A 27,677-nucleotide genomic window follows, 5' to 3' on the forward strand; every position below is an offset into this window, starting at 1 on the left:
TGCAATTAAACTTGTTTATTGAAATAAACTGGGAGTAATACAGATTGTTTTCAGCGTCATAGCCAGATGAAACACAGTAGGAGAAGAACCCAAAATAATACATTTTATTCCCAAGAGGTCAGCGAACCCAACCCTTGAACAGATGAGGAATCCAGTGACCAGACAGGCTGGCATTCTCCACTCTACACATGCTTAGGGCACTGACCGCGTGCCAGGCACTTACTTGGTGCTGGGCAGAGAAAAAGTAGACAGAACGTGGTGACCCGTATCAAGGAGCTCACAGCCAGGCTGGTGGGCGATGCTGCCCAGGAAGCAGGCGAGAAGCTACAGGGTGCACCCAACCCGGCCGGCAGCAGCTCTCTGAAGGTCAAGCGTGAGCTGACCCGGGAAGGATGAGCAGAAGTGGCGCAAAGAGGCTGCGGAAACAGGGCCCCCGCGAGGAACCCCACGAGGGCAAGCAGAGTGCATGTAGTTACTGGGAGGAGTTCAAGTACAAAGGCATTGCAGGCCGGATTCTGAAGACATCAGTCCCCTGCCCCCCAGGTCAACGCTGTTTTTAGAACACTAGCTGTCTTTCCAGGTCTCCTGACAAATAGAGGAGGATTCGGCACATCCATCAATACTCTTGCGTAGACAAAAGGAAGCACACGTGGCCCACGCTTACCCAGATACACACGTGAGGATTTTCAAACCCTCTTGTGTAATCACTTTGTGTTAGAGCCTTTCATCTCCTCCCCAGATTTTTATCAATCGGGTCATGCCACAAAGCTCTTAAGTCTGGAAGGGGTTTTTAAGGAATCGCTTGGTCAGGGGTCAAGGGAGCAGGAAGCAGGGCAGGGGGAGCGGCCGCCACCCTGATGCAGGCAAGAAAGAGGCCACTGTCTGCAGAGAACTCAAAAATTTATCATAAAACGGGACCAAAATCGTCCTGCATTTTATTATCACTACGTGGCAGCAATGCAGCAATTCTCAGCAACGCGGGTAATGAAACCCTCCCCCCTGCCCCCCCCAGCTCACGTGTGCCCCCGCTCCAGATCCACCTGCCAGCGCAGACAGCGCATCCCCGGGTCAGCCGTCTCTTCCAGGCGCATTCCCACCGCTGTCCATCCCCTTCGTCAACATCGCTTGAGTAGTCAGGATCATACATACAAAGAACCCCGGATCACGGTTTATCTTCCTCCCATCACGATCCTTGAGCCAAGGTGGTCACTTCTCGAAAGCCCCGAACCCCGTGGGGGCGCCCACGGGCCTACTGCCAGGAGCAGTTCTCGCTCATCGGCTCCGGCTGGGCCGTCTGGCAGGTGCTGGGCGGGGTGAACACGGAGGGGTCTTTAATGCCCAGCTGGATGTCGAAGAACCGCGTGGACAGCAGCACACTGTAATTTCTGGTGAAGGTTTCCTGGACGGGGTAACAATCCTTGACCGTGTAAATGCCAATCCAGGTTTCGTCTGCAAGAGGAAGGGAAGTTGACTTTTTAACATAGAAGGTGGGCAAAATACCTGTACTTTTATCCTGGGGGTAAAATATACATAAAATTCACCCTTTTCACTATTTTAAAGTATGTTTCAGGGGCACCTGGGTGGCTCAGTGGTTGAGCGTCTGCCTTCGGCCCAGGGCGCGATCCCAGAGTGCCAGGATCGAGGCCCACTTCGGGCTCCCTGCATGGAGCCTGTTTCTCCCTCTGCCTGTGTTTCTGCCTCTCTCTGTGTGTCTCTCATGAATAAATAAATAAAATCTTTAAAAATAAAAAATAAAGTAAGGTTCGGCAGCATTAAGTACGTTCATGTTGTTCTGAAACCATCGCCACCATCCGTCTCCAGAACTTGGTCATCTTCCTCAGTGGAAATTCTGTGCCCTCTGACACGAACTCCCCATTCCCCTGCCTGCCCGCCCCCCCAGCCCCCATCCATTTTCTGTCTCTATGAACGGGACTACGCTAGGGACCTCAGATAAGTGGAATTACAGAGTATTTGTCCTTTAGTGACTGGCTTATTTCACTCAGCATAACATCCTCAAGGTTCATCCTATATTATCCGTGGCTGAATAATATTCCATTGTTTGTTTACACCACATTGTGGGTATTCATTTACCAGCCGATGAACGCTTGGGCTGTTTCTAGCATCTAGCTGTTATGATTAGTGCTGTTATGAACATGGGTGCACAAATATCTTTTTGAATCCTTGCTCTAAATTCTCTTGGATATATACCTGTACGCAGAACTGCTAGGTCATATGATAATTTTATGCTAACTTTGGGGGAACAGTTTTTACACGGGTTTGCACTATTTCCCACATTCAAATATGATGCTTAGATCCTGGAGCTAAACAACTAGCCGAGTACACGTGGGGACTTCCAAGTAGGTGCAGGGGATGCCAAACAATCTAATTAAGCTTATGCATTGCCCTAACTACCTTCCTTGATGGACTTAAACTCTTTTCCCATCATGCTTCCTGAGATGTAGCACTTGGCTATTTTATGAAGCCTTACATGATCTAGCTGACTTTCTGTCGGACCATTCTTGGACCGTGATCTGCTCCTGGGGCCCCCCTATGGAGTACTGGTCCTCAAACGTGGAATTCTGAGGAATGTCTAGAGGGTCCCAGGGGTCCGTCAGGGTGATCTTGGAGCACTGCTTGGTGGCTTGTTCAATCTGAAACATCACTCCATCCTTATAGAGCAAAATATATTCAAATAATCTGAAAGACAGATATAAAGAGAGTGGATCAGGACTTCAGGTTACAATCATCATGTCTTTTATCAGCATACAGCCCAAAGGCCTTCGATATAAATTACTCTTAGAATGGAACAAGCTGGAAAAAATAGTTTTGCTTGCTAGGCAATCATTTACTTATTTATGAGCACTAGACACATTGACGACCTAAACACGAAATAATTAAAAATTCAGAGTTCAAAATTGAATATTGAATAACTGAGTACCTACTATATGCCAGATCCTGTGCTTTGGCTACAAACATGAGAAAGACACGGCCCTGGGTCAATGGCTGGTGTGTGACCTTTTAGCCACAGGGACCTAGGAGGATTTGCCCCTTGGCTTGGTTGAGCTCTCCTTGCAGCACTAAATCACGAATCATTGGGGTACACTGAATGGAGCACATCAAGAAACTGCTGAGGTCAGACCACACACCTGAGCCCCACAGCTATATGAGAATGAGGGCCCCCCTCCCATTAACTGGAGGAGGCTGAGATGAGCAAACAAAAGTGAGGGGACCCCAGAGCGACTGGTTTCCCATGTAGTTTGTCCACATGCTCTTGGCCTCATGTCTCCTGAGTACATCCCATGTGTGGAGCAAGCCAAAGGTATTCCCAGGCTGGGCGGGGAGTCTGCAAACACCCTCCCCCCATGATGCTGAACACTGAGTTGTCCCCAGTCCTGTGTGGATCTCAAAGCTAAGCAATCTTGGGTGAGCAAGTTGGACTTCTGTGTGTTTGACTGTCAGTCCAAACCTCAGGTCACTGCGGCTGGCCCAGCAGAGTGAAGCTGCGACCCTGACCTCACACAGTGAAATTCCCAACACCTGGGGTGGGAGGGTGCTTTTCCTGAGCAAACTAAGATAGCCACCAGGTGAGACTCACTGCACCCCACATCCTCCACTTGCCTCCAGGGCAAATGTCTGCCATTCCAGGTTGAAGCTTAAAAAGACTTTTCTTCAGACAAACCTTCAGGGACACCTGGGTGGCTCAGTGGCTGAGCATCTGCTTTGGGCTCAGGGTGTGATCCTGGGGTCTGGGGACGGAGTCCTGCATCAGGCTCCCCACGGGAAGCCTGCTCCTCCCTCTGCCTGTGTCTCTGCCTCTCTCTCTCTCTCTCTGTGTGTCTCTCATGAATAAATAAATAACATCTTTTTTAAAAAAAAGAAAAGAAAAACTTATAAATGATCACTGCCTACATGGTCATAATAGCACCACCACTAGGGTTACAAGCCAGTGTGAAAACATAAACATGACCTCATTTTATATCTTTAGATATATCTATCCTGCTTCATTCTAGGAAATAAAAATGGCTTATGAGGGTAAAACTCTCTCCTTTTAGAAGTGGGAGCAATTGCAGGAGGAAAAGGAAGAGTTCGTTTGCTGCGATAGTGCTCACAGGAGAGTGGAGCCACCTCTTCTACTGTGAGCCCTCTGCAGGAGCCGGGGTTGGCCTGTCCCCGCGGCCCTTGCCCAGTGCAGTTCCTGGCACATCACATAGGAGTACAGACACACTACTATCGACTTCAGAGGACTGTCCATTCATCCATCAATACGGGACTCTGTACATTAATCCTGTTCCCCGATCCTTTCGGTGACAGCAGGTCCCACAAAACATCTGCACTGTGTGCCCTCGGGGTGGCTCTCTTCTCGACTCTCCTCACCATCAGCACTGGCCGCCTGCAGCCTCCCAAGTCCCAAGTGTCTGGCCTAGACGGGCATTCGTCATTCTTGCAGAACCTCCAGTGGTGTGCTTCTCCAACCGCAGGAGATATGCACCATGGGGCGGGGGGGCTTCCTTCCCGAGAACAGCCCTCAGCCTCCCGAATCCACGGGTCACAGCAGTGGGAGCCGGGCAGCCATCCTGGCCATCCAGGAGCGGGCCACCCTCGCAGGCCTTACTGGACCCGAGGTGGGCATGCGACCCAGGGTGACACAATCAGATTGATTCTGTCCCATGAGCATGTGGAGTTGCCAAGCGGGGACCTCGAGGCAGTCTCCTCACAGGTCTGGACATGTCCTATGCAAACCACAGGCTGTGGGAGGCTGTTTGCAACATGCGACCTGAGCACGAGGAAGAACGTGCTGGGAGGCCAACAGCGGGCATTTGCGGGATGCCCTTCCTTTCCGAGGCCCGGTGTCCGCAGATCCCCCTGCAGAGCCACGAGGTTGCCTTCCTTGTAATGAAGTTTCCTCTCCCGCCTGGAACTTTTTGCGTGACTCATCATCACCAGGACTGGTCTCTAACACAGCCGAGGCCGCCGCCGCCCCGCCCGGGCCCGGAGGCCAGCTGCCAGCACAGCTGTCCTGGCAGAGACACGCGGGCCCAGCGATCCGTGGCGGGGGGGGGGGGGGGGGGGGGGGCGGCCGGCCACCAGCGGGGCACGGGGAGGGTCACCTGGCTGCTGCCCTGAGGCCGCCTCTGCCCGCACCCAGAGGGACAGTCTCATCAAGACGAGGATGCTGGCCTTGCAAGCGTCCTCACCAACGTCACCCTTTACTCCTGCTGGGTGGCCGGAGCGCAGGTGTTCGCTGCAGCCTTCGCTGTACTTGCCCATTTTCACGATATTTCACTCTTGAACACGAGGCCATAACCTGAAACTGGGCTTATGGTGACAGGGCCTCGGGTGCAAGAGAAAACAGTAACCTGGTGGGAAACCAAAGACGACCGGACGATTGTTTGCTTTCCTCAAACTCCCGAATGGATCTGAAGGCGAGGACGGAGGGCTCGACTCGAAGTTTCCGAAAAGCAGCTTTCGGGCCGCTGCTGCAGCTGCATATACCCCGGGCCTGGCTGCGAGCGTCAGTCACAGCGAGGACGAAGGTCCTCCATGGCCAAGGGGACACAGGCTGGAGCCCGACGGAGCCCCGAGGTGGAAGCGCAGAGCTCAGCCAGGGTCGAAATGAATCATCTGCCTGCGATGCGGCGGGAAGGGCCGCGACGCCTCCAACAGAAACCCGATCCGGCAGCAAGATCAAGGCCTGGCGCTGCAGCCGAGGAAGCTGGGAGGACCGGAGCCACTAACCACACCCCGGGGTGCAAGGTGAGGTGCTGGGCCCGGCCTGGAGGGCAACGCAGCGGGGCAGGCCGCGGTCAGCAGGAGCCTGCGAACCCCCGGCCCCAAGCGGGTCAGCAGGCTGAGCTTCCCGCCGTGCTGCCTGCAGAAGCCTTGCCCCATCCGGCCCTCTTGCCCCCTCCCTGTGGGACCAAGGGTCCCGGTTGCTTTTGACAAAATTCTCAGGCTGCCCTGACCATGTCCCTGGTTTCCCAAAAATCCAATTTCCTTAAAATTCAGGCTCTACCAAAACACTGAAAACCTGCAGAAGTTTTATATCTTCTGGGCTATGTAAAATCAATTCATGTTCAAAGTAAAAAAAAAAAAAAAAATCCAAACAGTACAGAAATGGAAAATGAAGTAAAAATTACCCAGAAACTCAAACATATAGAAATAACAGCTCTGTGCATCTGTGTCTAAACACAGATTGATCTTTTTGTTTAAATTTCTTTCAACTGTGGTAAAGTACACATAACGCAAGCTTTATCATCTTAACCATGTTTAAATATATAGTTCAAAAGTGCTAAGTGCATTTGTATTGTATTATTGTGCAACCGATCTCCAGAATTCTTTTCATTTTGCAAAACTGAAACTCTAGGCCCATTAACTGACTCCTCATTTCTCCCCCACCGCCAGCTCCTGGCAAGCAGCATTCTACTTCTATCCCTATGAACTTGACCGCTCCAGGTACCTCATCTAAGTGGAATCATAGAGTAGTTGTCCTCTTGGGGTTTTTTGTTTTTTGTTTTTTTAAGATTGTATTTATTTATTCATGAGAGACAGAGAGAGAGAGGCAGAGACACAGGCAGAGGGAGAAGCAGGCTCCGTGCAGGGAGCCCAAGGCAGGACTCGATCCCGGGACCCTGGGATCATGCCCTGAGCCAAAGGCAGGCGCCCAACCACTGAGCCGCCCAGGTGTCCCAGTAGTTGCCCTTTCATGACCAGCTTATCTCACTCAGCATGACGTCCTCCAGGTTCTTCCGTGCTGCAGCACACGTCAGAATTCCCTGCCTTTGTAAGGCTAATATTCCACTGAATGTATAGACCACATTCTGCTTATCTGTTCATCTGTGTACAGACCCTGGGTTGTTTCCACTTTCTGGCTATTATGGATAACGCTGCTAGAACATGTTGTGCAAATACCCTACTGATTTGTCATTATGCGTACTGGACACATTCATAAAAATGAGTAAATATGATGTTTTTTACCCTATGTTTTACTTTTTTAAGATTTTGTTTGTTTATTTGAGGGAGAGACAAAACATAGGCATGGGGAAAGGCCAGAGGCAGAGGGAGAAGCAGACTCCCTGCTGAGCAGGGCTTCCCAACTCAGGGCTCAATTCCAGGAGCCTGGGATCATGACCTGAGACGAAGGCAGACACTTAACCAACTAAGCCACCCAGATGCCCTAACCTATGTTTTAAATTCAACAATTTGTCTGTGATTTCCTTCCAGGTCAAAAAATACAGATTTATAACATCAGTTTTTCCTAATTTACAATGAAATGTTTTTAAAATGCAGAAGAGTTGAATGATCACCTCTGTATCTACCACTTAGATTCAATAATTGTGACATTTTGCTATGTTTGCTTTATCTATATTCTATATTTACTAAAAACAAGGACTTTGTGCCTCCCCCTGCCACTACCATTATCACACCTAGGAAATTAAAATTCACTCCCTAATGCCAGCTAATATTTGGTCCATATTCAATTGTTCCCCAAATATATATTTTAAAGTTCTTTTATAACCAGAATCCAATCATATTTCAAACATTACAGTGGGTTGTTACGTCTCTTCTGTTTTAAAAATCTGGAACACTACTCCTATCGTTTTTAATTTTTATCATGGCCTTGACTCCCCCGAAGACTCCAGGTCTGCACAAATTCCCCATTCTAGAGTTTTGTCAGTTTCCTCATTTAATTTTGTTCTTCTAGCTCCTGTCATTCCTCCAAACTAGATCTGAATTCTAAAGGCTTGACATGATTTGATTAAAGACTTTTGGAAAGAAATTCATAAAGGCATGGTGCATCACAGCAGAAGACAGACGATGTCCCGTTGCACTATTAACGCTACTAACTTTGATCACCCGGTTATGTGGTTCCTCCACATGTCTCCATCATGAAGGCGTTTCCTTTACAGTTAGCAGATAATTGGTCAGGAATACTTAGTGATGCTGGGAAGAGCCTGTTAGTAACTGTCACCTAATGGTTCTGGGTAAAACCATTTCCTGAATCAATTATTTCACTGGAGATTGGGATAATAGTACCAGTGGTATAACAAATGACATCCATCTACTTATCTATCAGTCATCACCCTCAGCTCAAGAATTTTTATATATTCGGTATATGACAATTAAAGTCATTACGCCATTTAATGCACAGATTGTCCCATGTTCCATCAGTGGGAACTCCATACTGCTGGTATTTGTGGCTTTGACATGGCCCTGTTAGTGTTTGAGATGTGAGATATATATGCACATCATATATCATATATATACATACATCATATATACACCTTGTGTGTGTAAAGATACACACATACATGCATACACACACACCACGCTTTGCTTCGGTGGCTACTTAGATTATTTTCACAATTTGTTAATATTAACAAAGCTGAATATAAATTGAAGATAAACCCTTTTGCCTTTCTGTGTTTACAACGCTATGAAAAGTTTATAAACTGGAATTGTTGGATCAAAGGAAATTCCTCTTTTATATTTTACAAGATACTACTGTTGCCCAAAGGGAACACTAGGATATTATTTTTTAGAGAGAGGAGGAAGGGAGGGGTGAAGGAAGAGGGAGAGAGAGAATCTCAAGCCGACTCCACGCTGAGTGCAGAGACCAACACGGGGCTCAATCCCATGACCCTGAGATCATGACCTGAATCAAAATCAAGAGTCAGATGCCTACCTGACTGAGCCACCCAGGTGCCCCAGAAACAAAAGAATTTTTAACTGGATGTAGAGCTTCATTCATTTCCTTCCTTTAGAAAGGTACTAAACGTTTACCCAACTATAGTAAGGCAGGAGAAAATCTTTCGGTCTAGTTTTCCTACTTTAGGATAAAGCTTACAGACAGCATCAACAGCACTGTAAAAAAGCTCAGGTCAAGAAATCGAGGTTCCCAGTCTACGACTGGTGAGCTGTGTGACCATAACTTTAATCTCCTATTTCTCATATGTAAAGAGAGACCAAAATTTTGAAGCTCAAAGCATTATTACGAAGATGATTTGACACAGCAGACACATAATTGTTATACAAATGCAGGGATTGTGGCTTTGTAGGAAGCCTGCCAGTGCTTACGTTTACCATCACCAGTTAACATTTGACAAGGAAGCTGCTGGTTTCACCTGTGCACATAAGACGTGCTCGGCTGTGTGATGAAGAAGGGCTAGTGCATCCAGGCAGATTGAGGATGAAGGAGAGAACAGTCTGAGTGCTACGGTGGACCCTTCTCTAGCAGGCCCGGAGCATCTCACCCTTTGTCTCTGGCCTGCCTCTCAATGCAGTGGCTGAGAAAGTATTCTCATCTACTCACTTCCTCAGTGTCCCTTGGAGCTAGGGGTATAGTTGGTTCTGACCTTGGAGATCGAAAAGGAAGTCTATTGGAGGAAGAGACACCCCCCACTTCCCGCCAGAGATTTCTCTTCTCTCCAAAAGGCAGAGTCCCTGTCCTGCTCTACGTTCCTTCATTTCCTGTCTTTGGACGTAAGGGTGGGAAGAGGATAGCCACCTTGGAGCCATGGAGCAACACGTCAGCATGCCGTCTTGCAACCATGAGCCAACTTTCTCTGAGAATGGCAGGAGCCTTGGAGATATTGTTGAGACAGACCTAGGAACATGCATCACCAGAATTTGGAAGCAAACTACACACAGCCTTATAGTTTTAAGCCTCTGTTAGTCAGATTTCCTGACACGTACAGTTGAAAGCACCCTAGATAAAATAAGTGAAATCCACTGCTCTATACTTATGATCTATCAAATGCTTTTAAACGGCTCTCTGAGAGCCTTTTGTTCCAGAGTGAGCAGGGCCCACGGATTTGGCTAATGCCTGAACCCACAAGGTAGCCTGGCTAGGCGCAGAGAAACTTGAACAGCTACTGCCTGGATAGCCAAGAGGCAACTGTTTTTCTGTCTTGAATCAGAGTAGTCAAGGGGAGGAAAAAAGAAAAAAGAAAAAAGAAAAAAAAAAAAACAGTCTAAGGCAGAGGTAACAGACTGGCAAATTCAGTTGGCTGACACTGTATTAGCTTTTTTTTTTTTTTTTTTTTTTTTTAACAGATGTGAAAATATGAGGCTCGGAGCATAACTAAGTAGCAAATAATGGACTCAAGGTCTGATCTCCTACCAGACTCGTTCTAAGTCACTAACACTGTTGTCCTTCCCCTCCTTCCACAGGGGTAAGATAACTGCTAGGCCATCCAAGATATCTTAAATTGCAGAAAAGGGAGTGGGCAAATATTATATTGTGATTACAAAAGGCCTTTGGCTTTTATGGGAGAAACTGGACAACCTTTGGATTTGTCTAATATGCAATATAATAGATTAGTAATGCATGCCAGCCCTCTGACTCTTAGCAGGAAGAATTGAGCGGCAGCCACTTGCCATTCTGGCGTATACCAAGATTGAGTTACACCCTACAGTAATTATGAGACATAAAAGGAGAACACTATTTCAAAATTGTTGGGTCAGACACAAACTCATTGTGTAGGCTGATACCAACCACATATAACAAAAGGGAAATTAAGCTGCTTGAGAATGCAGCCCTAGGAAAAGTGAAATCGAAGAATAATTATGTGTGCAATTTAAGGAGCTGTAAGGTGATGAGCCTCCAACCACTTGGATTAGAGTTCAAAAGAAGAAAAGGCTGCTCAAGAAACTGAAGAGATTTCTTTTTTTCCAAAAATGTTTCAGGATGACTACTGGCAACGTGTAGCCATATACTCTTTCATCTGATGGAAGATAATAAAACAAATGTCTCATGAGCAATAGTTCAGGCTGTCTCTTTCTCACCATTAGAAGGAAGAGCCTCATTAGTGCCAGGATACCCGCGTTGCCATGGTACACAGTGGTTATTAAGGAGGTTGGAAGGTTGGGATGCCTGGGTGGCTCAGTGGTTGAGCATCTGCCTTCAGCTTAGGGTGTGATCCTGGAGTCCTGGGATCGAATCCCGCATCGGGCTCCCTGCATGGAGCCTGCTTCTCCCTCTGCCTGTGTCTCTGCCTGTCTCTGTGTCTCTAATGAATAAATAAATAAAATCTTAAAAAAAAAAAGAAGGTTGGAAGGTACAAGGGGAGTCAGGTTCACACGGCCAATACTGCACTTCTCAGGAGAAACATCAGTTGCCACCGTGTGTAAATATAAACACAGACACCCTTGCAGCTAACCGTTAATGACTGTACAAGGTAAATCTTATTTTTTACTTTCACTGGGATTCGGCATCATACTGAATTTAAGAAACAAAGAATAATGGGTGACCACAGAGAAAGCTCTCTCGTGAAAAATATGGTCCTCAAAATAGAAAATGCAGTGGAGGTGGTACAGGATGCTGTGGCTCTTGGAAACAAACCAACCAACCCAAAACAGAAGAAGTGAATTAAAAGGTATGATTCCAGAACCTGAGGAGAAAAAAAAAGTAGAAAGTGACAAAAGGGCTAACGGGAAGATAAGAAATCTGGGGGAGCAGAGGTAAGAGAACCCAGACATGTAAGCAGAGAGATATTCAACAAGGAACAAAGAGAGAAGACAGGGCATCAAGCCTCCAGAAACAGCCGATGGCATCTCCGCAAAGCCAGATGTAACCTGGAGATGTTAATAATGTTCCAGGATGCAGAAGCAACCTGCAAAACCTAGGGCAGAAAGACATTTATTAGAACTAACCCGAAATTAGTTTGGTCTCAGACTTCTCTTCTAGAGCTCTAAGTGCCATGAGCACCAAACACTAGTATTACCCAGTGACTTGTGTACACCTCAAAATTAGCTTTATGCAAAACAGCAACGGGTGGATGTTCTCCGGCATTCACAATCTCTGGAAGTTTCCTGCTGCACAGTATCCTCTCTGAAGAAAATCGATTGTTCCAGCTGGCTGAAACATTAATCAAAATATTCAGATGGATAAGCAAATCAGCATTAAAGCTCCTGCAGTGAATAATGAAAGGAGTAAAATAATTTATGTTTCTTTTTGCGGCAACACTACTTAGAAGTTGGTTACAAACACTCACACAATAAAAAATCCCTCTGTGTTTAACAAGTGAAGAAGTTGACCTCATGGAGGCTCAGCGCGGTGAAAGAAGGAGCACTAGAACCATCCAAACACTTGAAATTCTTTTCAACCTACCAAGTGGGACCTAAATGAATACTTGTCCTTTGCAGAAGTCGTGTTGCGGTGACGGAAAAGTGGATTCCCAAGCTTCATCCCCTTACTCCTTAGGATAAACTGACACATCACGAGGGAGGCTCTCGGGAGGAGAGGGGTCCCAAGGGCAAGCCACCCAATACCTGGAGCTGGTGGGGGGCGGGGGGCACTGTCCAAAATAGAGTGTGCGACAAAGGGGACAGGGAGAGCATTCGATTCAGGCGAGAGAGGGTTCCCACAACCAGAGGAAACACATAAACCACATCAGAACACAGCACTTGACATGACATTTAGGTATTAGGTACATATTAAATCTGAAACAAATTCTCTTCCCAGCCCCTCTGCTCCCCAGAAGGCAAGCTGGTAAAATTCTCCACTGCCCTGTTCCTTCTGGAATAAGAGCTCCATCCTCTTGTGCTTTCCCTACATTTGCTGCCACTGCCTCCTCGCTTCTCCCAGGGCCCTCTGCCAAGAGTGGTCCCTGGGATTCCTAAGGAGGTACAGCTCCCTCTTGACTTCAATCAACTCAGATAGCTCCATGGTGGCCCCTGGGCGTCTTCCTCAGAGGCATGTCTGCCTTTCCCAACTTGACATCATGGATCATCAGCTTCTTGATGACACATTCTGGGAAGGAAGACTTATAGTTCTAGAGAATAGAAGACGTACCTCAGTAAGGGACTTGGTGAGTATGTGGGGTGGGGGGCACAGGGCAGGGGGTGGTGCTTCAGAGGCTCTGGAATCAGGGCAGATGATCCGGCTCACCACAGTCCTCCCTGCAAGTATTTTCAAGCAACCTCAGAAGGCCTTGCATCCATCATGGCTGAAGCTGGACGCCACACCAACTAGTCTGGTGGTTCGTGGTGCCTCATACATTCCTCCTAAGCTATCACTCAGGATGTGATAATATGATAATGCTATGTCAGCCCAAGAACTGATGTGCCTTTTGGCCCTGGGCCACCATCTTCCCATCTGACAGCATCTTCCTTGGTGATTCCTGAGATGTTTCTCCGGGTGCTACGATCTGAGGGTCAGTGTCCCTCCCCCAACCCTATCAAATTCATATGTTGAAAACTTAACGCCCAAGGTGATGGCGTTACAAGTGAGGTCTTTGGGAGGTGATTAGGTCATGAGGGTGGAGCCTTCACGAATCGGATTCGTGCCCTGATACAAGAGGCCCCAGACAGCTAGCTGGCCCCTTCCCCCATGTGAAGACACAATGAGAAGTCTATGACCAGAAGAGGGCCCTTACACAACCATGCTGGCACCCTGATGTCAGACTTCCAGCTTCCAGAACTGAACAGTGAACTTCTGTTGCTTATCAGCTACCCAGTCTCTGGTATTTGTTACAACAGACTCAAAAGACTAAGACATTGGGGGAGCTCCGAGGGGTTACTTTGGTGCGCCTTTTAGGGCAGGCTGACAGCTCCCACTCATTGGCACAACTCACACTCTGGAACTTTCCCAGTCAATCTAACTTTAGCACAAGAAAAGCAGCCTTCCATGAAGGAGCATCACAGCCTTTTCATCCAGGGGCAGCTGCCTTCTGTTTAGGTGCCATCTGTCCATGAGTTCTCCATTCTTGGGAGGATCTGAGGGCCATGGAGGCACCCTGCTGGGGGTCTGATTCTTCACACAGGCACTGCTTCTCAAGGAAACCATTGGTACTTGGGAAACTTGCAATGCCCATATTGGGAGATATTCTCTAAAATTGGGACTGAGGATCCAGAGAAACATTGAAGATACTGTTTGATGAGGGAAGAGCAGGGGGAGTAGCGTGGGGATGAAAGGAACCTGGGGATCCATTTCTGGAGGTCGTGGTATGCCTTCTTAGGGGGGCTCCACTACAAGCCTGCCTAAAAACTTTTCAAAATTTAGGTAGGCAGTGCCATGTGATGTCAGCAATTGTTCTTAACAAAGCAGATACACGGTGTAGAATATAAATACTTAATAAACCATAAAGCCATACCTTAAATCCACGAGTTGATTGTTAAAAACATAATCATGCAGAAAAAGAAAATTGAGAAGAAAAAAAAAGATGTATGTAGATAAAGTGAAGGAGTTTCAGAGTTCAGAGAAGATCACATACAAACTGATGATGATGATAATATAATCTTGATGAAATGGGAGCTTTTCTAGGAAAATATAAATAATCAAAACTAACACAGAATGAAGCAGAAAGTTAAGTTGATCGATAACCAGAAGGAAAAAAAAATTCTTACAATGTTCCTTCTTCAAAAGGAGTTAGGTCCAAATAGCTTCAGGAATTAATTTTCTTCCAACCTCAAGGCTGGAAGAAGCTTGCCAATTCTTTTATAATTTCACAAAACTTTTTCTACTTTAAAATATAGAAAGCAGAAAAATAAAAACTAAAGGATAAGCTCCACTGCAGCTATTGATTAAAAACAAATCTTAAAAATAAAATGTCAGTGAGCCAAACCAGACTATCAAAAGATATCATAATAAATTAGAATTTATTTAAGAGTGCAAAGTGGTTTAACATAAAGCAATCCATTAGTATAAATCACTAGGTTGCTGAAGTTTAATATCCATCATTAGAAGAAATTCTTTTTTTTAATAAATTAATTTTTATTGGTGTTCAGTTTACCAACATACAGAATAACACCCAGTGCTCATCCCGTCAAGTGTCCAAAAATATTCACTGAACATGATGGAGTATCTTTGCTAAACCAACAGCCCATAGGGGCCTTCCCTGTGGAGTATTTTTTTTTTCCCCTGTGGAGAATTAAAGATAGTGACAACAGAGTGAGAATCACAAGGGGGTGTGACATCACTGGAGACGTGTCATTTTGCCTTTCCGTTTTCTTTATCATATTAGAAATCACCAAAAATAAATTAAAAAAAAAAAAAAAGAAAAAAAATCACCAAAAATAATCAGACTCCATATCGCCATGACGCGGGCAGCAGGAACAATCACAGTCTGCAGGCTGAAATGTCTGTCAGTTGGAGAAACCTTCCCAAAGGGCAAAGGTGTCACACCTTAAGAATGTGCAAATCCCTTTTCTATCACTTTCTTATCTAGGCATGTATACAAAATATATTTAAAAAGTGGTACACATCCAATTGCGCACAAATCCAAGGTGATGTGTGTAGGAGTCTAGACTCGTGGGAAATAGAGGAGAAAGAAACAGGACTATCCCAGAACAAGGCACCGCTCACAGAAGCTAGGTTCTACCCATTGGCTGGATTACCACACAGTCCCTAGAAATGGCTTTGCTAATGGCTACTTAGTAGCCTGAGAAAGGTGCACAATATTTTGTTAAGAAAAAAAAAATGCAGAGCAGTTTTCCATTGTAATTTTAAAATTACATACATAGGGGGCACCTGGGTAGTTCAGTGATTAAGGTCTGCCTTTGGCTCAGGTCGTGATCCTGGGGTCCCGGGATCGAGTCCCGCATCCCCCATCGAGTCCCCGTAGGGAGCCTGCTTCTCCCTCTGCCTATGTCTCTGCCTCCCCCTTTGTGTCTCTCATGAATAAGTAAATAAATAAAATCTTTTTTAAAAAAATAAATTAAATTACATACACTAGTACGGGAAAAAGAAATCCAGAAGCGTATACTTCAGGATTCTTAGTCCCATACAGCAGGATGATGAGAGATCCTGACCCTAAGTTGCTTTTCTGTGTCATTCAGATTTTCCACCATGAACAGGGACAATGCTAGTAGTCCAAAAGCCATGAAAATGGAATTTATTCACTCGACACACATTTACTGAGTCATATTATGTACCAAGCTCTTCTAGGTGCTGGGGTTTTGGTGATAAAACAAACTGATAACGTTCCTTCCCTCAAGGAGGAGAGACAGACAATCAACACCAGAAAAATGAACCGACCAGACAATGTCACCCAGGGATCATGTCCTAAGGAAAACAGACTGAGGTGTGTTGGGGAGTGGATGGTGGGGAGTCGCAGGAGGTCCCTCTGAGGAGACAATGAGCTGAGACATGAATGAGGAGAAGCCCTCTGAAGATGGCTTTGACTTTGAAGATGATAGAAGTGGGCTAGTCAGTGTGGATGAGCTTGCAGAGTGTAGTGTTAAGGGGGAAAAAAAAGCCCAACGTGAACCAGTATGAGCTTCAGTATGCGTGCTGGGAATCTCAGGACCACCTAGGATGGGGCGCCTGGGTGGTGCAGGGGTTGAATACCTGACTCTTGGTTTCAGCTCAGGTCATAATCTCAGGGTTGTGGGATCAAGCCCTGCATCAGGCTCTGCACTCAGCAGGGAGTCTGCTTGTCCCTCTCCCTGCCCCTCAGCCCCTCTCCACCTCTTTCTCTCAAATAAATAAGTCTTTCAAAAAAATAATCTCGGCTATTCAGAAGACATTAAGAGTAACCAATATGGTTGAGCAATTATGGATAATTTTTACCTTCTTTCTCTTTGCACACCTGTATTTTGGGATCCTTCTACAATGAATAAGATGTCACCATTATTACTCATTCCCTCATTCAGTTATTCAAAAAATAAATCTAATTCGTGTTGCTGGAGGGAACAGCAACAACCAGATAAAAATTCCTAATGGTGGAGTCTTGCTTTGGGCAAGGGAAAGCAGAGGAGATGAGGGACCGGGTTTAAAAAGCACTAAATAGTACGTCAGATAGTGGTAAGTATGTTGACGTAAGGTGGTGAGGTGGGATGTATGAGAATGTTGGGAGGAGAGACAGCCTAATTTGGGAGGAGGCCATGCAGCTTTTTAGGGGAAAAGTGTTCTGTGCACAGGAAACAAAAACCCAAGTGCCAGCAATGGGGGAAGCTTGCTGAGCCGGAGGCTGGAGGGAGCTGGAAGTGAGGGGCCTCTGCGTGATCGGAGACAGGATATGGAGGGGGTGGGCAGCAGATCCTAAGGGACCCTAGGGTGGCCAGGCCCTTGTAAGGACCCTCCCTCTGACGGACAGAAAGGCACTGGAGGGTTTTAAGCGGATGAGCGACGTGACACAGTATTTCTAGCAAATCATTCAAGCTGCTACGTTGACAACAGACGAAAGTGAGCAGGGATAGAAGGAGGACGACCCGTTAGGAGGCTCATGCAAAAAGCCCTGGCAAGAATGATGAGGGATTGGGCCTCCAACATGACAGTGAACGTGTGGTCAGACTCTGAGTCTCTATCAAAATTGGAGTTGACAGGATCCGCTTAGGGACTACTTGTGGCAAGTGGGACAACTCAAGTATGACTCTAAGAGCTGATCCTGAGCAACTGGAGCTGCTATTAGCTGAACCTCAGAAACCTGCATGATGAATAATATTTGTTGGTTTGCAGGGGAGGCATTAGTTTGGGGTAAGCGGAGTCTGAGAGGACAACCAGAGATCCAAAGGAAGAGCTCAACTCAGCGTTTGGACATAGGAGTGCAGAGTCCTCCAAGCACAGATGCCATCTGGAGACATGACTGAGCTGAGGGCACCAGGACAGGGGTGTAGACAGAACAGTAAAGGGGTGGCAAGCCAAGCCCCGGCACATTCTACCATTAGCAGCATGAGGAGGAGGAGGAGGAAGGGCAAAGGGAGCTGAGAAGGAAGGGAAATGAGGTGGAAGGACGGACATCAGAAGAATGTGGTGTCCCAAAGACCCCATGAAGACACCGAGATGGGGGAAACGAGCCCCACAGAACAAGGAGATAGAGGGTCACTGGGTCAGGAACGTGAGCAGAGTCCGCTCAGCAGAGCTGTGACGCTCAACGTTTGATTGGAGGGGGTTCGAGGGAGCATGAGGGTCAGAAACTGGACTGAGCTTGAGATTTGCTTTAAATAGAAGGGAAGAATGGCATTCCGGCTGGTGGGATCAAGAGAGGAATTTTTTTCTTTGAAGATGGGTAAAATAAAAGAAATTATGAAGGGGAAAATAGAAGATTTTTACTGGAATTGGGGAAATATAACACTATCGCATTTATTCCAGGAAAAACAAACCACTAATTGGTGGAATATTTTCAGATCTTTGGGCACCCTGCCCCTGACCGCCATCTTCGAGGACAGAATCAGGAAGAAAGAGCTCGAGGTTGACAGAGAGGAGTAAAGATGTTTTCAGAGCAGTTTGGCGACCACCTCTGGCTTTTAGTTATGAGTTAGTCTTACACCCCAGCAGTCCTGATACTCCGTGGCCTTGTCTTCCTTGGCACTGACGCTCCTCACTGCCTGCTTCTCCTCGGCATCCCAGCATCAACGCTCTGAAGTCCAGGGTCAACAGACCCACCGAATTAAGACTCAAAGCAAACTTTACAGGCTTCCAAGAAAATCTCTTTCTTGAAGAAAAACTCAATTTTGCAAATCAGCATGTTCATTTTTGAGGATCAAAAGGCCCCAAGCAGCCAGACTTCCTGAGCTAATAATAAAAGAAAATGCTGGCTCTAGCCATCAGAGAGATCAAGAGGGAGTCAAGGCAAAAAGAGTCATTCGCCTGAAATTCTGAAAGTCGTGATTTCTTAAAATGGAAGCCCGATCCACGCAAAACAGGGTTGTGATTTACTTAATTTCTGGAGGGGCACTTCGGTGGCTCAGTCCCTTAAGCATCTACCTTTTGCTCAGGTCATGAACTTGGGATCCTGGGATCAAGCCCCACTCCCCCCCACCCCACCCCCAGTGGGCTCCCTGCTCAACAGGGAATCTGCTTCTCCCTCTCCCTCTGCCCTCCCCTGCCCCCGCGCATGCTCTGTCTCTTTCTCTCTCAAATAAGTAAATAAAATCTTTAAAAATCAATAGATGGGTCGATTTGTTGAGCAATTCATACTAATTTACCTCCCCCGGCCACATAGATGCAGTCTGAGGATTTACAATGATATAACCCTGAGAAATCCAAAAGAAGACAAATATACACACACACACACACAAAAAAAACAGAAGCTCATCTTCCCTTTCCTCTCGTTCAACAGTGTAATCTAAAATCCCTAGGTAGGGCCAAGCAAGGTAGGCATCTGCATGGCCTGGCCTAGGGTGTGGAGCCGAAGTCCAGGTGAGGGGGCCCACTCATGTAGGGAGGGGGCATCAGAGCAGTGCACAATTGGTTACCTGCTGCAACTGAATAACGAGAGCTAATTTTCTCTGAGAAGGGAACTACAAAAATGAACCATGAGGTAGAGGAATGGAATCGGAGGTTCTGGTTTAAATATATATATTGATTAGCAATGTACGTACACATAAATTTGTATGTATATGTTATGAGTAAGTGACCATGTGTCTTCAAACCTATGTCATACCCTTGCTTTGTCCATTGAAAGGATCTGGGAGCAACGCCATCTACTAGCTATGAGCACAACTAGAGCAGAGATCTTAGCTTCTAAATATTCTCCAGTAAAAGGAACCAGAGCTTCTAGTTGAGAATGGCTCATTCCAACACTCTAGCAGAGAAAGTACAGATGATTTTGGGACATTTTATTGAGGCAAAAAGCAAAGAAGTGCTCAAAGAATAAGAGATACATCTTTAAAGAACATAAAGCCAACATAAAGAGGTTCCCACTGGCCAGATCTGGGATAATGTGAATATCAAAACAATGAGAACAAATGCAATCCAGTGAGAATCCTTGAGTCCTTGCTGATATAAATAAATGAATAAATTCAGTTTCGTGAAAAATGGGATGTGTACGTGGTTTTAAAATATCTCCCTACGGAGGTGCCTGGGTGGCTCCATCAGCTGAGCATCTGACTCTGTATATTGGCTCAGGTCATGATCTCAGGGTCATGAGATTAAGCCCTGTGTCCAGCTCCGCCCTGGGCGTGGAACCTGCTTAAGTTTCTCTCTCCCCCTCTCCCTCTGCTGCTCCTCTCTCTCTCTCCCTCTTTTTTTCTCTAAGGAAAAAAGAAACAAAAAAAAAAAAACAAAAAACAAAAAACAAAACCTCCCTACAAAATACTTATTGATTACAAAGTTAAAAAGTGTCACCTCACACTGGAGAAACTTGCAGCCTGCCATCCCTCCATCAGGGGATCCGCGTGAACATCACAATGCAGTAAGAACAACAGACTATGTCCGTGGTATTCCTACCACAGGTGAAAAACTAGAAGCTCATCGCAATGAGACATGAAACAAACCCAAATCAAGGAGCATTCCACTAAATAAGTGCTTTGTAATCTTCAAAAGTATCAAAATGCAAGAAAGACTGAGGGAATGTTCCAGCCAGAAAAAAAAAAAAAAAAAAACCCTCTGGAAAAGACCGGACACCAAAATGCAATGCTTGAATATAAACTGGGTCCTTTTGCTCTAAAGCACATAAATGAACAAGTGGCAGAACTTGAATGAGACCCACATTTCAGATGGTAGAAATGAATCCTGTTAATTTCCCAATTTTTATGGCCACACTGCAGTCACGCCGGAGCATAGCCCTGTTTGCAGGAAATGCACGCAGACGTCTCCGGGGTTGTGGGGCTATCAAGTTGGCAACTCTCTCAAATGATCTGGTGGGGGGGCCGGGGGGGGGGCCTGTACTTAACTGTCTGCAAGGATGAGATAGTCTCAAAGTAAAATAAAATGCTGTGTTTGGAGGGGAAAACGGCCTTATCCTGTTGTTCAAACACAACGATTGTTGAAGTTACCTAGTGTGATAACAGCCCTTGGAATTAATCTTCCACAGCAGACACACTGGGAGAGCATGGGTAAGCAGTGCTGTTCATGCCCTGGAACACTCAGGGCCACCACACGGGGGGGAGCCTTCTGAGCCTGCAGCCAAAGCACGTAAGGGGGGACCCTCTTATCTCTCCCCATGAGCACAAGTGTAGGTGAAAAGAAGAAGGAAGAGAAAGCATTTTGATTTCTATCAACACGAAGACACACACTGAGAAGAAAAATGCAGAAATCCATATTACGTGCATTACATCATAGAAGAAACAGGAATCTGTCTGATATAATAAAAGCACAGTTAGTGCTTCCTTGGCATCATTTCATCTTTAAGGAAGAAGACCTATCCTAAATGCTAGTTAGTGTAAACACTGTTGGTCATTAAAATTAAATTCAAAGATGAAAAACTGATATCCTGAGAAGTGAGGATCTTGCCGTGGCGAAGCCAGGACTAGAAGCCATGTCTGACGTCCCATGACTCTCTCAGTGGATGTCCGTGCTCTCTCCACTACACCCGGTGGCCTTCTCTAAAAATACAGAAGAGAAATGATATTCTGTTCTCCAAGAAATAGAATGCCCAAGGAAAACAGAGACAGACATGAACTGATCAGAATTTGAAGGAGAATCCACTTGCCACGCCATTCAAGACCTATTTTCTCTTTTTACCTTCTACCTCCCAAAGATCCCCACTCATGTGGGATCAGTCTTCTAAGATATCATCCCTAACGTCCCCATGCATATTCTCCTGATGCCTCTCTGCTCACTCTGGGTCATTAGAGCCATTAATTCCAACCCCCAAGCCACCATTTTGTAAGTGGGAGCAGTAAGCCTACCGGTGGCCTAACCAAGTTCATTCGGCATCACCTCTCCCACAAAGTTCAACATGTTCGCGGAAACATGAAAATAATCTTCTCGCTTTTCCTCGGTCTTCCAAATGTAATACTTGTGAGTTTGGTCAAAGAGTCAGGAAAGATGGTTGGAACCAGAAAACAAAATAGTATCAATTACTAATATTCCCCATTCTCTGCTAAGGCTGCCTTATCTGAAGCTTGTAAAGTTGTTTAATCTTTTCCATCATCTCAGGGAAAAGAGAGCCTGGAAAGTCCTAGTCATTCCACAGTAACTATCAGTGGGATTTTCCATAACAATCTGGATGCAAAATAAAAATCTTAAGAAGTTGATCCAATTCTAAAACTTACTTCTCAACTTACTAATAAATATGAAGAGACAACCCATCCATATTTTCTGCAAATAACATCTGGTTTCTTGGCCAGACCTGTTAATACCTGAAAAAGCTTCTGAGTCTGTGCCAGCAAATCTACATTTAAAGAGCTTAAAAAATGCACTTATGCGCTAAACATTCTTTTCTACCTCTGAGTTAGGGCCAGAGAGATGGGACTGGAGGCAGAACCTTGCCAAGAAACCGGGAAGGAGGGGAATAAAACTGCCTTCGAAAATCTGAGCTGTGAAATCAACACTTGATGGGTCAGGACAAAGAAATGAGAAATCACCACATGGGGACAAAAAACCGTCTAGGCCAGCAAAATTTGGCCGTGACCCTGCTGAAGACCTAATGCACACATATAAAGACCATAGTAATTGATCGTGGACTCCTCGACGAAGAAGGGTTGCTAAGAGCCGGAACAGGACTCACGGCGCCTCCAGGCAGAGTGGAGGGAGTCTGGACCAGCAGGGCTGGGGGAGCACAGATGGGGAGCACGGAACCAGTGACAAGGCATCTGTCTGGGGGAAATGAGCGCATCGCTGCCTCTCAGCCCCATTCCCCTGGGCTGGCCTGTCTTACTCACGATGGAAAGCTCAGCACTGAGCATGCAGCCTGGCCTCGAGCAAGCAAGCATTAGAGTCAGTGATTTTGCTCCAACTCTTTGCTCACAACCTCCTGATTATAATTTGGCTCCCCACGTGGTTCTGCCGACAGGGAGAGAATGATCTAGTCTTGTGGACCTGAGAATCCGGGCCTCCGTGCCAGCCACGGCGCCCACTGAAACAGGCGTGCTCGCTGCTGAGCCTGCAGCCCCGCAGGCAGCTCCGGGGGGAAGGGCCCTCGAGTGCCCTGCTGGACCACGTTTCTGGGCCCACAGGCTGGCAGCGAGGCTCGGGGCTGTGGGAAATGCGCCAGGATGGTGACCATGGTGGTGGCCACGGTGGCCACGGCAGCTGGGTACTGAGCACGTTCTCGGTGTCAGACACGCACCCCGTGCTGTCCGCACTCAGACTCCGCCAGTCCCCACCACAATCCAGTACATTAGATGCTATTATATACTCGTTTTGTAAACAGGGAAACTGAGGCTCAGAAAGCTGTAGCCCTTCTCCCAAAGGCCCACACTAGGATTCTGCGCTCAGACCCAGATTTGTCCAACTCTAACAGGTGATCTCTTACATTGTGAAGACCTGACCTCTGGGGGGATCGACCCTTACCTTCCTCCTGGCTACGCTCCTCTGCTTCGGCAGGGCGCTCTGGGCCATTCCAGCCCGTGTGCCGCACGATTGTTCAATACGCCACCACTGCGCCAGCCTTCGCGTCGCGGCACGTAAACGTTAGCAATGTGTCATCGATCGGGAGTGCACGAAGCCAGGACACCCGGGTGGCTCAGTGGGTGAGTGTCTGCCTCCGGCTCAGGGGGTGATCCCGGGGTCCCCACAGGGACCCTGCTTCTCCTTCGGCCTGTGTTTCTGCCTCTCTGTCTGTGTCTCTCATGAATAAATAAATAAAATCTTTAAAAAAAATAAGTGGGGGGGACACCTTGGTGGCTCAGCGATTGAGCATCTGCCTTTGGCTCAGGAGGTGATCCCAGGGTCCTGGGATTGAGTCCCACATCGGGCTCCCCGCAGGGAGCCTGCTTCTCCCTCTGCCTGCGTCTCTGCCTCTCTCTGTGTTTCTCATGAATAAATAAATAAAATCCTTAAAAATAAATATAATAAATACATACATACATACATAAAAAAGAAGTGCACAAAGCCAACCCTACCTCAGTGAACAGTGTCACCATCTCTATCATGCCATCAGAAGCCAAAAATGAGGGCCTCCCCTTGACTCTTCCCTCCTCTCACCTCCACTGTCAATAAACCTCTTCAACACTTCCCTTCCAGGTCCGCTTCTCACCATCACCATGGCCACTCCCCACCCTTCCCCTAGACCTTGCTCAAGTGTCCCAGATCACGTGTTCCCTTCCCCTCTTGCTCTCCTTTATTCGCAACCGTACACCCACTGCCCGCTCCACAGCCCAATCATGACCTTCCAACTGCAGGGAAATCCTTCAGCAGATGCCAACCTTTGCACGTACGTCCTCTGTGCTGTAGCCCTAACAGTGGCTGGTCCCCACCCTGTTTGCTCCAGGATGTCCTGGAACAGACCCGCACCCCTCGGCAGCTGGCTTCCTCCCCTGGTCACTGGTGCAAGGCTTTGGGTCTCACCCACGTTTCAGCTCCTCCAGGAAGCCTGGGTTACCTGCCCATCTGAAGTGCTCGTCACACTCAGCACACCCTTCATCTCACCGGGTGAGAATTCTCCTTCCTGTGACTCCACCCACAGACCCCTACCTCCCTGAGGCCCAGGACCCACTCTATTTATACAAAGCGCCTGCCATGAAAAAAAATGCGTGATGAATGAATGCATGAGAGCATGGTAATAGCACAGGGGTCAGATGCCACCTGGCTTCCTCACGTCCGGGCTGTGTGGCCTGGAAAAAAGTGCCGAATCTCCCCGGACCTCAGATTCCCTGTCTCTAACAGAGATCCTATAATGTCCCCTGTCACACTGTTGTGAGGCTTCCCTGTAATGTGCAGAAAGCCCTCAGCACTAGGCCCAGGGTATCCTAAGTGCTCAAACACGGGTTGTTGTTGTTTGCTATTGTTACTATGTCCTTTGAGGCCCGGGAGATCCTCCCAGGCCCCCACGATGACTTGGCTGCTCCAGCTCCCGCTCCTCAGCACTCGAGGTTTACCTTTCCAAACGCATGAGCGTCCATCCTCTAATACACTGCACTGAAAGGTTCTGTCCCTCCAGCACTTTCTCCAAGACGCCTCACACTTCAACAAAAGCTTTAGGTGACAGGACAAGGAGATCTGCCCCTGATCTTACAGCTCAGAGCCTTAACCCTGGACATCACGGGGCACCTCCTCATCGCCCAAATGCCACACAGAGAGGCCAGCATAACCCCCAGAGGAGCACACGCAGGAATTCCACAGGAAAGCCAGTGGAATTGACAGGTGGTGACCCCAAAATAGAAATCAGGCCTCAGAAAGAGGACTCCCCTGGTCACAGCAGCTGTGGAAAGGTCAATCATGGGACAAGCGGTCGTGAACACCGGCGGAGCTCCCCAAGCCTAAGAGGGGCGTACGGAGAGAGGGTAACTTTTGTGATCACAGTAGGGCAGCCTGCTTGGAAGCTTTTCAGGGAGTAAACCGCGATTTCAATGGTTGTAGCGGGGTGAGGGGTTTGTGAGCGGTATTCTCCGTGGCCCCCACACCCCCTGCGGTGCCGTCCTATTCTTGTAATTCTTAAAATATATCGGTTCTGCGTGCCTCGGTCGCGACGGCTCCTGGCCGGAGGGGCCCTGGGGGCGCGCCCAGGCTGCGGGGCTCCAGGAGCGGGGCCCTCGCCGCAGCCCCGGGCGGGCGGAGCGGGCGGACCCGGCGGAGCGGGCGGACCCGGTGCGCGACCCCGCGGCCGCCCCGCCCTGCCGCCCCCAGCGCCCCGCCCCGCCCGGACCCCGCCCGACCCCGCGGGCCCCGCCTCCCTCCCCGCCACCTCGGCCCCACCCCCGGACCTCGGGTCCCCCGCGACCTTGGGCTCCTCCCTGTGACCTCGCCCCCCCCCCCGCGACCTCGCCCCCCGGACCTCGGGCCCCCCGCGACCTAGGGCTCCACCCCCGCGACCTCGGCCCCCCGCCCCGCCTCCCCCGCCGCGACCTCGGCCCCCCGCGACCTAGGGCTCCCCCCGCGACCTCGGCCCCCCGCGACCTGGGCTCCCCCCCACCCGCGACCTCGGCCCCCTGCGACCTAGGGCTCCCCCCCGCGACCTCGCCCCCCCCCCCCCGCGACCTCGGCCTCCCGCGACCTGGGGCTCCCCCCGCGACCTCGGCCGCCCGCCCCGCCGCCCCCGCCCGCCGCGACCTCGGCCCCCCGCGACCTGGGGCTCCCCCCACGACCTCGGCCCCCCGCGACCTGGGATCCCCCCCACCCGCGACCTCGCGCCCCCCCCCGACCTCGGCGCCCCGCGACCTCGCCCCCCCCCGACCTCGGCGCCCCGCGGCCCGCGCACCTCCTGCAGGGGATCAGCGCCTTCCGCTCGTCCAGCACCCGCACGCGCCGGTTGAGGCCGTCGTAGGACAGCAGGGCGCGGCTGTTGCGGCCGCTGCTCTGCCGGAACACAACCTGGCGGCCCTCCCACTGCTGCGGCGCCCGGCACGGCCGCGGGGTCCCCGGGGCGCCGAGGCCGCCCAGCGCGCAGACCCAGAGGCCGCCCAGCAGCCAGGCGCGCAGGGCCCCCCGGGCCGCGCCCAGCCGAGCGCGCCCCGCCATCGCCGCGCAGCGCCCGCCGCCCCCGGGCCCCGCGACCGCGGCCGAGTGCGGTGACCCGCGGTGACCCCCCCGCCGGCCGCGGTCGCCGAGGCGGTTGGGCCCCGTGCGAGGTGCCGAGGTGCGGGAGGGGAGCCTCGGCCCGGGCCTGGGAGGCGCGGCCACCGGCGGGAGCTGCCGCTGCAGGGCCGCTGCCCGCTGCGCCTGGTTTTCGCTTGCTCTCTGCTGCCAACAGGAAATGCAGTGGCAGTGGGGCCACTAGCATCCTGAAGGGCACCGCGTCTTCAAGGGGGGCGGGGTGCGGAGCAGGATGGCGAGAAGGAACAGGGACTGACCCAAGTGTGAAGTGTGCGGCGGGTCACCACCTACCAGGAGAGGTCGGGAAGGCAATGCTCCCGCTGGCTGGGCCCCGCAGAGCTGCCCCCCCTTGCCGACACTGACACCTTCTTCCCCCAGAGTAGAAGGAAAGGGTCTTGGTCATCCACCATGACCGTGTCCAAGCCCCTGCTCTTCCAACAGAGCCCGGAGGACCAGAGGATTAGCCCTTTTGTCCTTGGGCGGAGGACCCAGGGACGGAGCCCTGAGGCCACACTTGCAGTGACACTTCCACCCTCATCCATCACCTGACAACACCACAACTCCAGGCGCGTGTGAGTCTGGGAGTTTAGCATCAAGAACAAAGTTTATTGGGTTTATGTTTCATAATATTAGGATGTACCATATGGAATATTTCGTAATATTAGGATGTACCATATGGAATCAAAAAAAAAAAAGAAGCAACTTTTAAAAAAAGACACTTGCTTTCCAAATTTATGGTATCTTTACAGTTGATCTGTGTTTCAAGAATGAGGACGTGAACAGATGAAAGCAGGAGGGAACATTCCCACATAAAGGACATGGGGACAAGGGAAAATGGGTGTAGTGCTGGGGTTTAAGGAGAGTAATTTTGAGCCTGATCAAGCGGGGTCTTGAAAACCAGGGAGGGGCACCATGAGGCAGAAGCCTTAGGAAGCTCCCTGAGGTGTGAGTGCAGAGATTGGGCAGGGAGCAGGAGGAGGAAGATGCTGTTATAATCCAGGTAACAGACACTGGAATCTGAACTGAGGTGGTGGCAGTGGGCGACGGTGGATCAGAAAGGGCGCTATGCAGCAGAACTTTCTGGTTTGGGCCACTGGGAGTTCAATCATGAATGAGCAAAGAAGACAAGTCAGTTTAGGATTGGTTGACTTTGGGGCAGCCCAGGTGGCTCCTTCAGCCCAGGGCGTGATCCTGGAGACCTGGGATCAAGTCCCACGTCGGGCTCCCTGCATGGAGCCTGCTTCTCCCTCTGCCTGTGTCTCTGCCTGTCTCACTCTCTGTGTGTGTGTCTCTCATGAATAAATAAATAAAATATTTTTAAAAAAAGACTGGTTGACTTTGGGGCTCCTGGTAGCTCAGTCGTTGAGCGTCTGCCTTT

At 48.9% G+C, this 27,677-nt stretch overlaps 1 protein-coding gene across 1 annotated transcript; it reads right to left on the bottom strand.

The window, feature by feature from the left end:
* EPDR1 (ependymin related 1) lies at nucleotides 1-26,450 on the bottom strand. Its single transcript, XM_041723511.1, has 3 exons — nucleotides 25,965-26,450; nucleotides 2,489-2,697; nucleotides 1-1,449 (listed from the first exon to the last, which is right to left on the bottom strand). Exons 1-3 carry the CDS (start codon nucleotides 26,222-26,224, stop codon nucleotides 1,250-1,252), a joined length of 669 nt encoding a protein of 222 aa, XP_041579445.1. The 5' UTR covers nucleotides 26,225-26,450; the 3' UTR covers nucleotides 1-1,249.
* Between the last annotated feature and the right edge of the window lie 1,227 nt (nucleotides 26,451-27,677).

Source organism: Vulpes lagopus, chromosome 11, assembly GCF_018345385.1.
Source record: "Vulpes lagopus strain Blue_001 chromosome 11, ASM1834538v1, whole genome shotgun sequence".
NCBI lineage: Eukaryota > Metazoa > Chordata > Mammalia > Carnivora > Canidae > Vulpes > Vulpes lagopus.

Bases quoted from the DNA above. Each gene is read 5' to 3' on its own strand.
- EPDR1 (XM_041723511.1), bottom strand. From the start codon at position 26,224: ATGGCGGGGCGCGCTCGGCTGGGCGCGGCCCGGGGGGCCCTGCGCGCC. The intron at 2,698-25,964 runs GTGCGCGGGCCG...TCTGTCTTTCAG, and splicing joins GCGCTGATCCCCTGCAGGAG to ATTATTTGAATATATTTTGC. The intron at 1,450-2,488 runs GTAAGGCTTCAT...TTCCTCTTGCAG, and splicing joins CAGAAAGTCAGCTAGATCAT to ACGAAACCTGGATTGGCATT.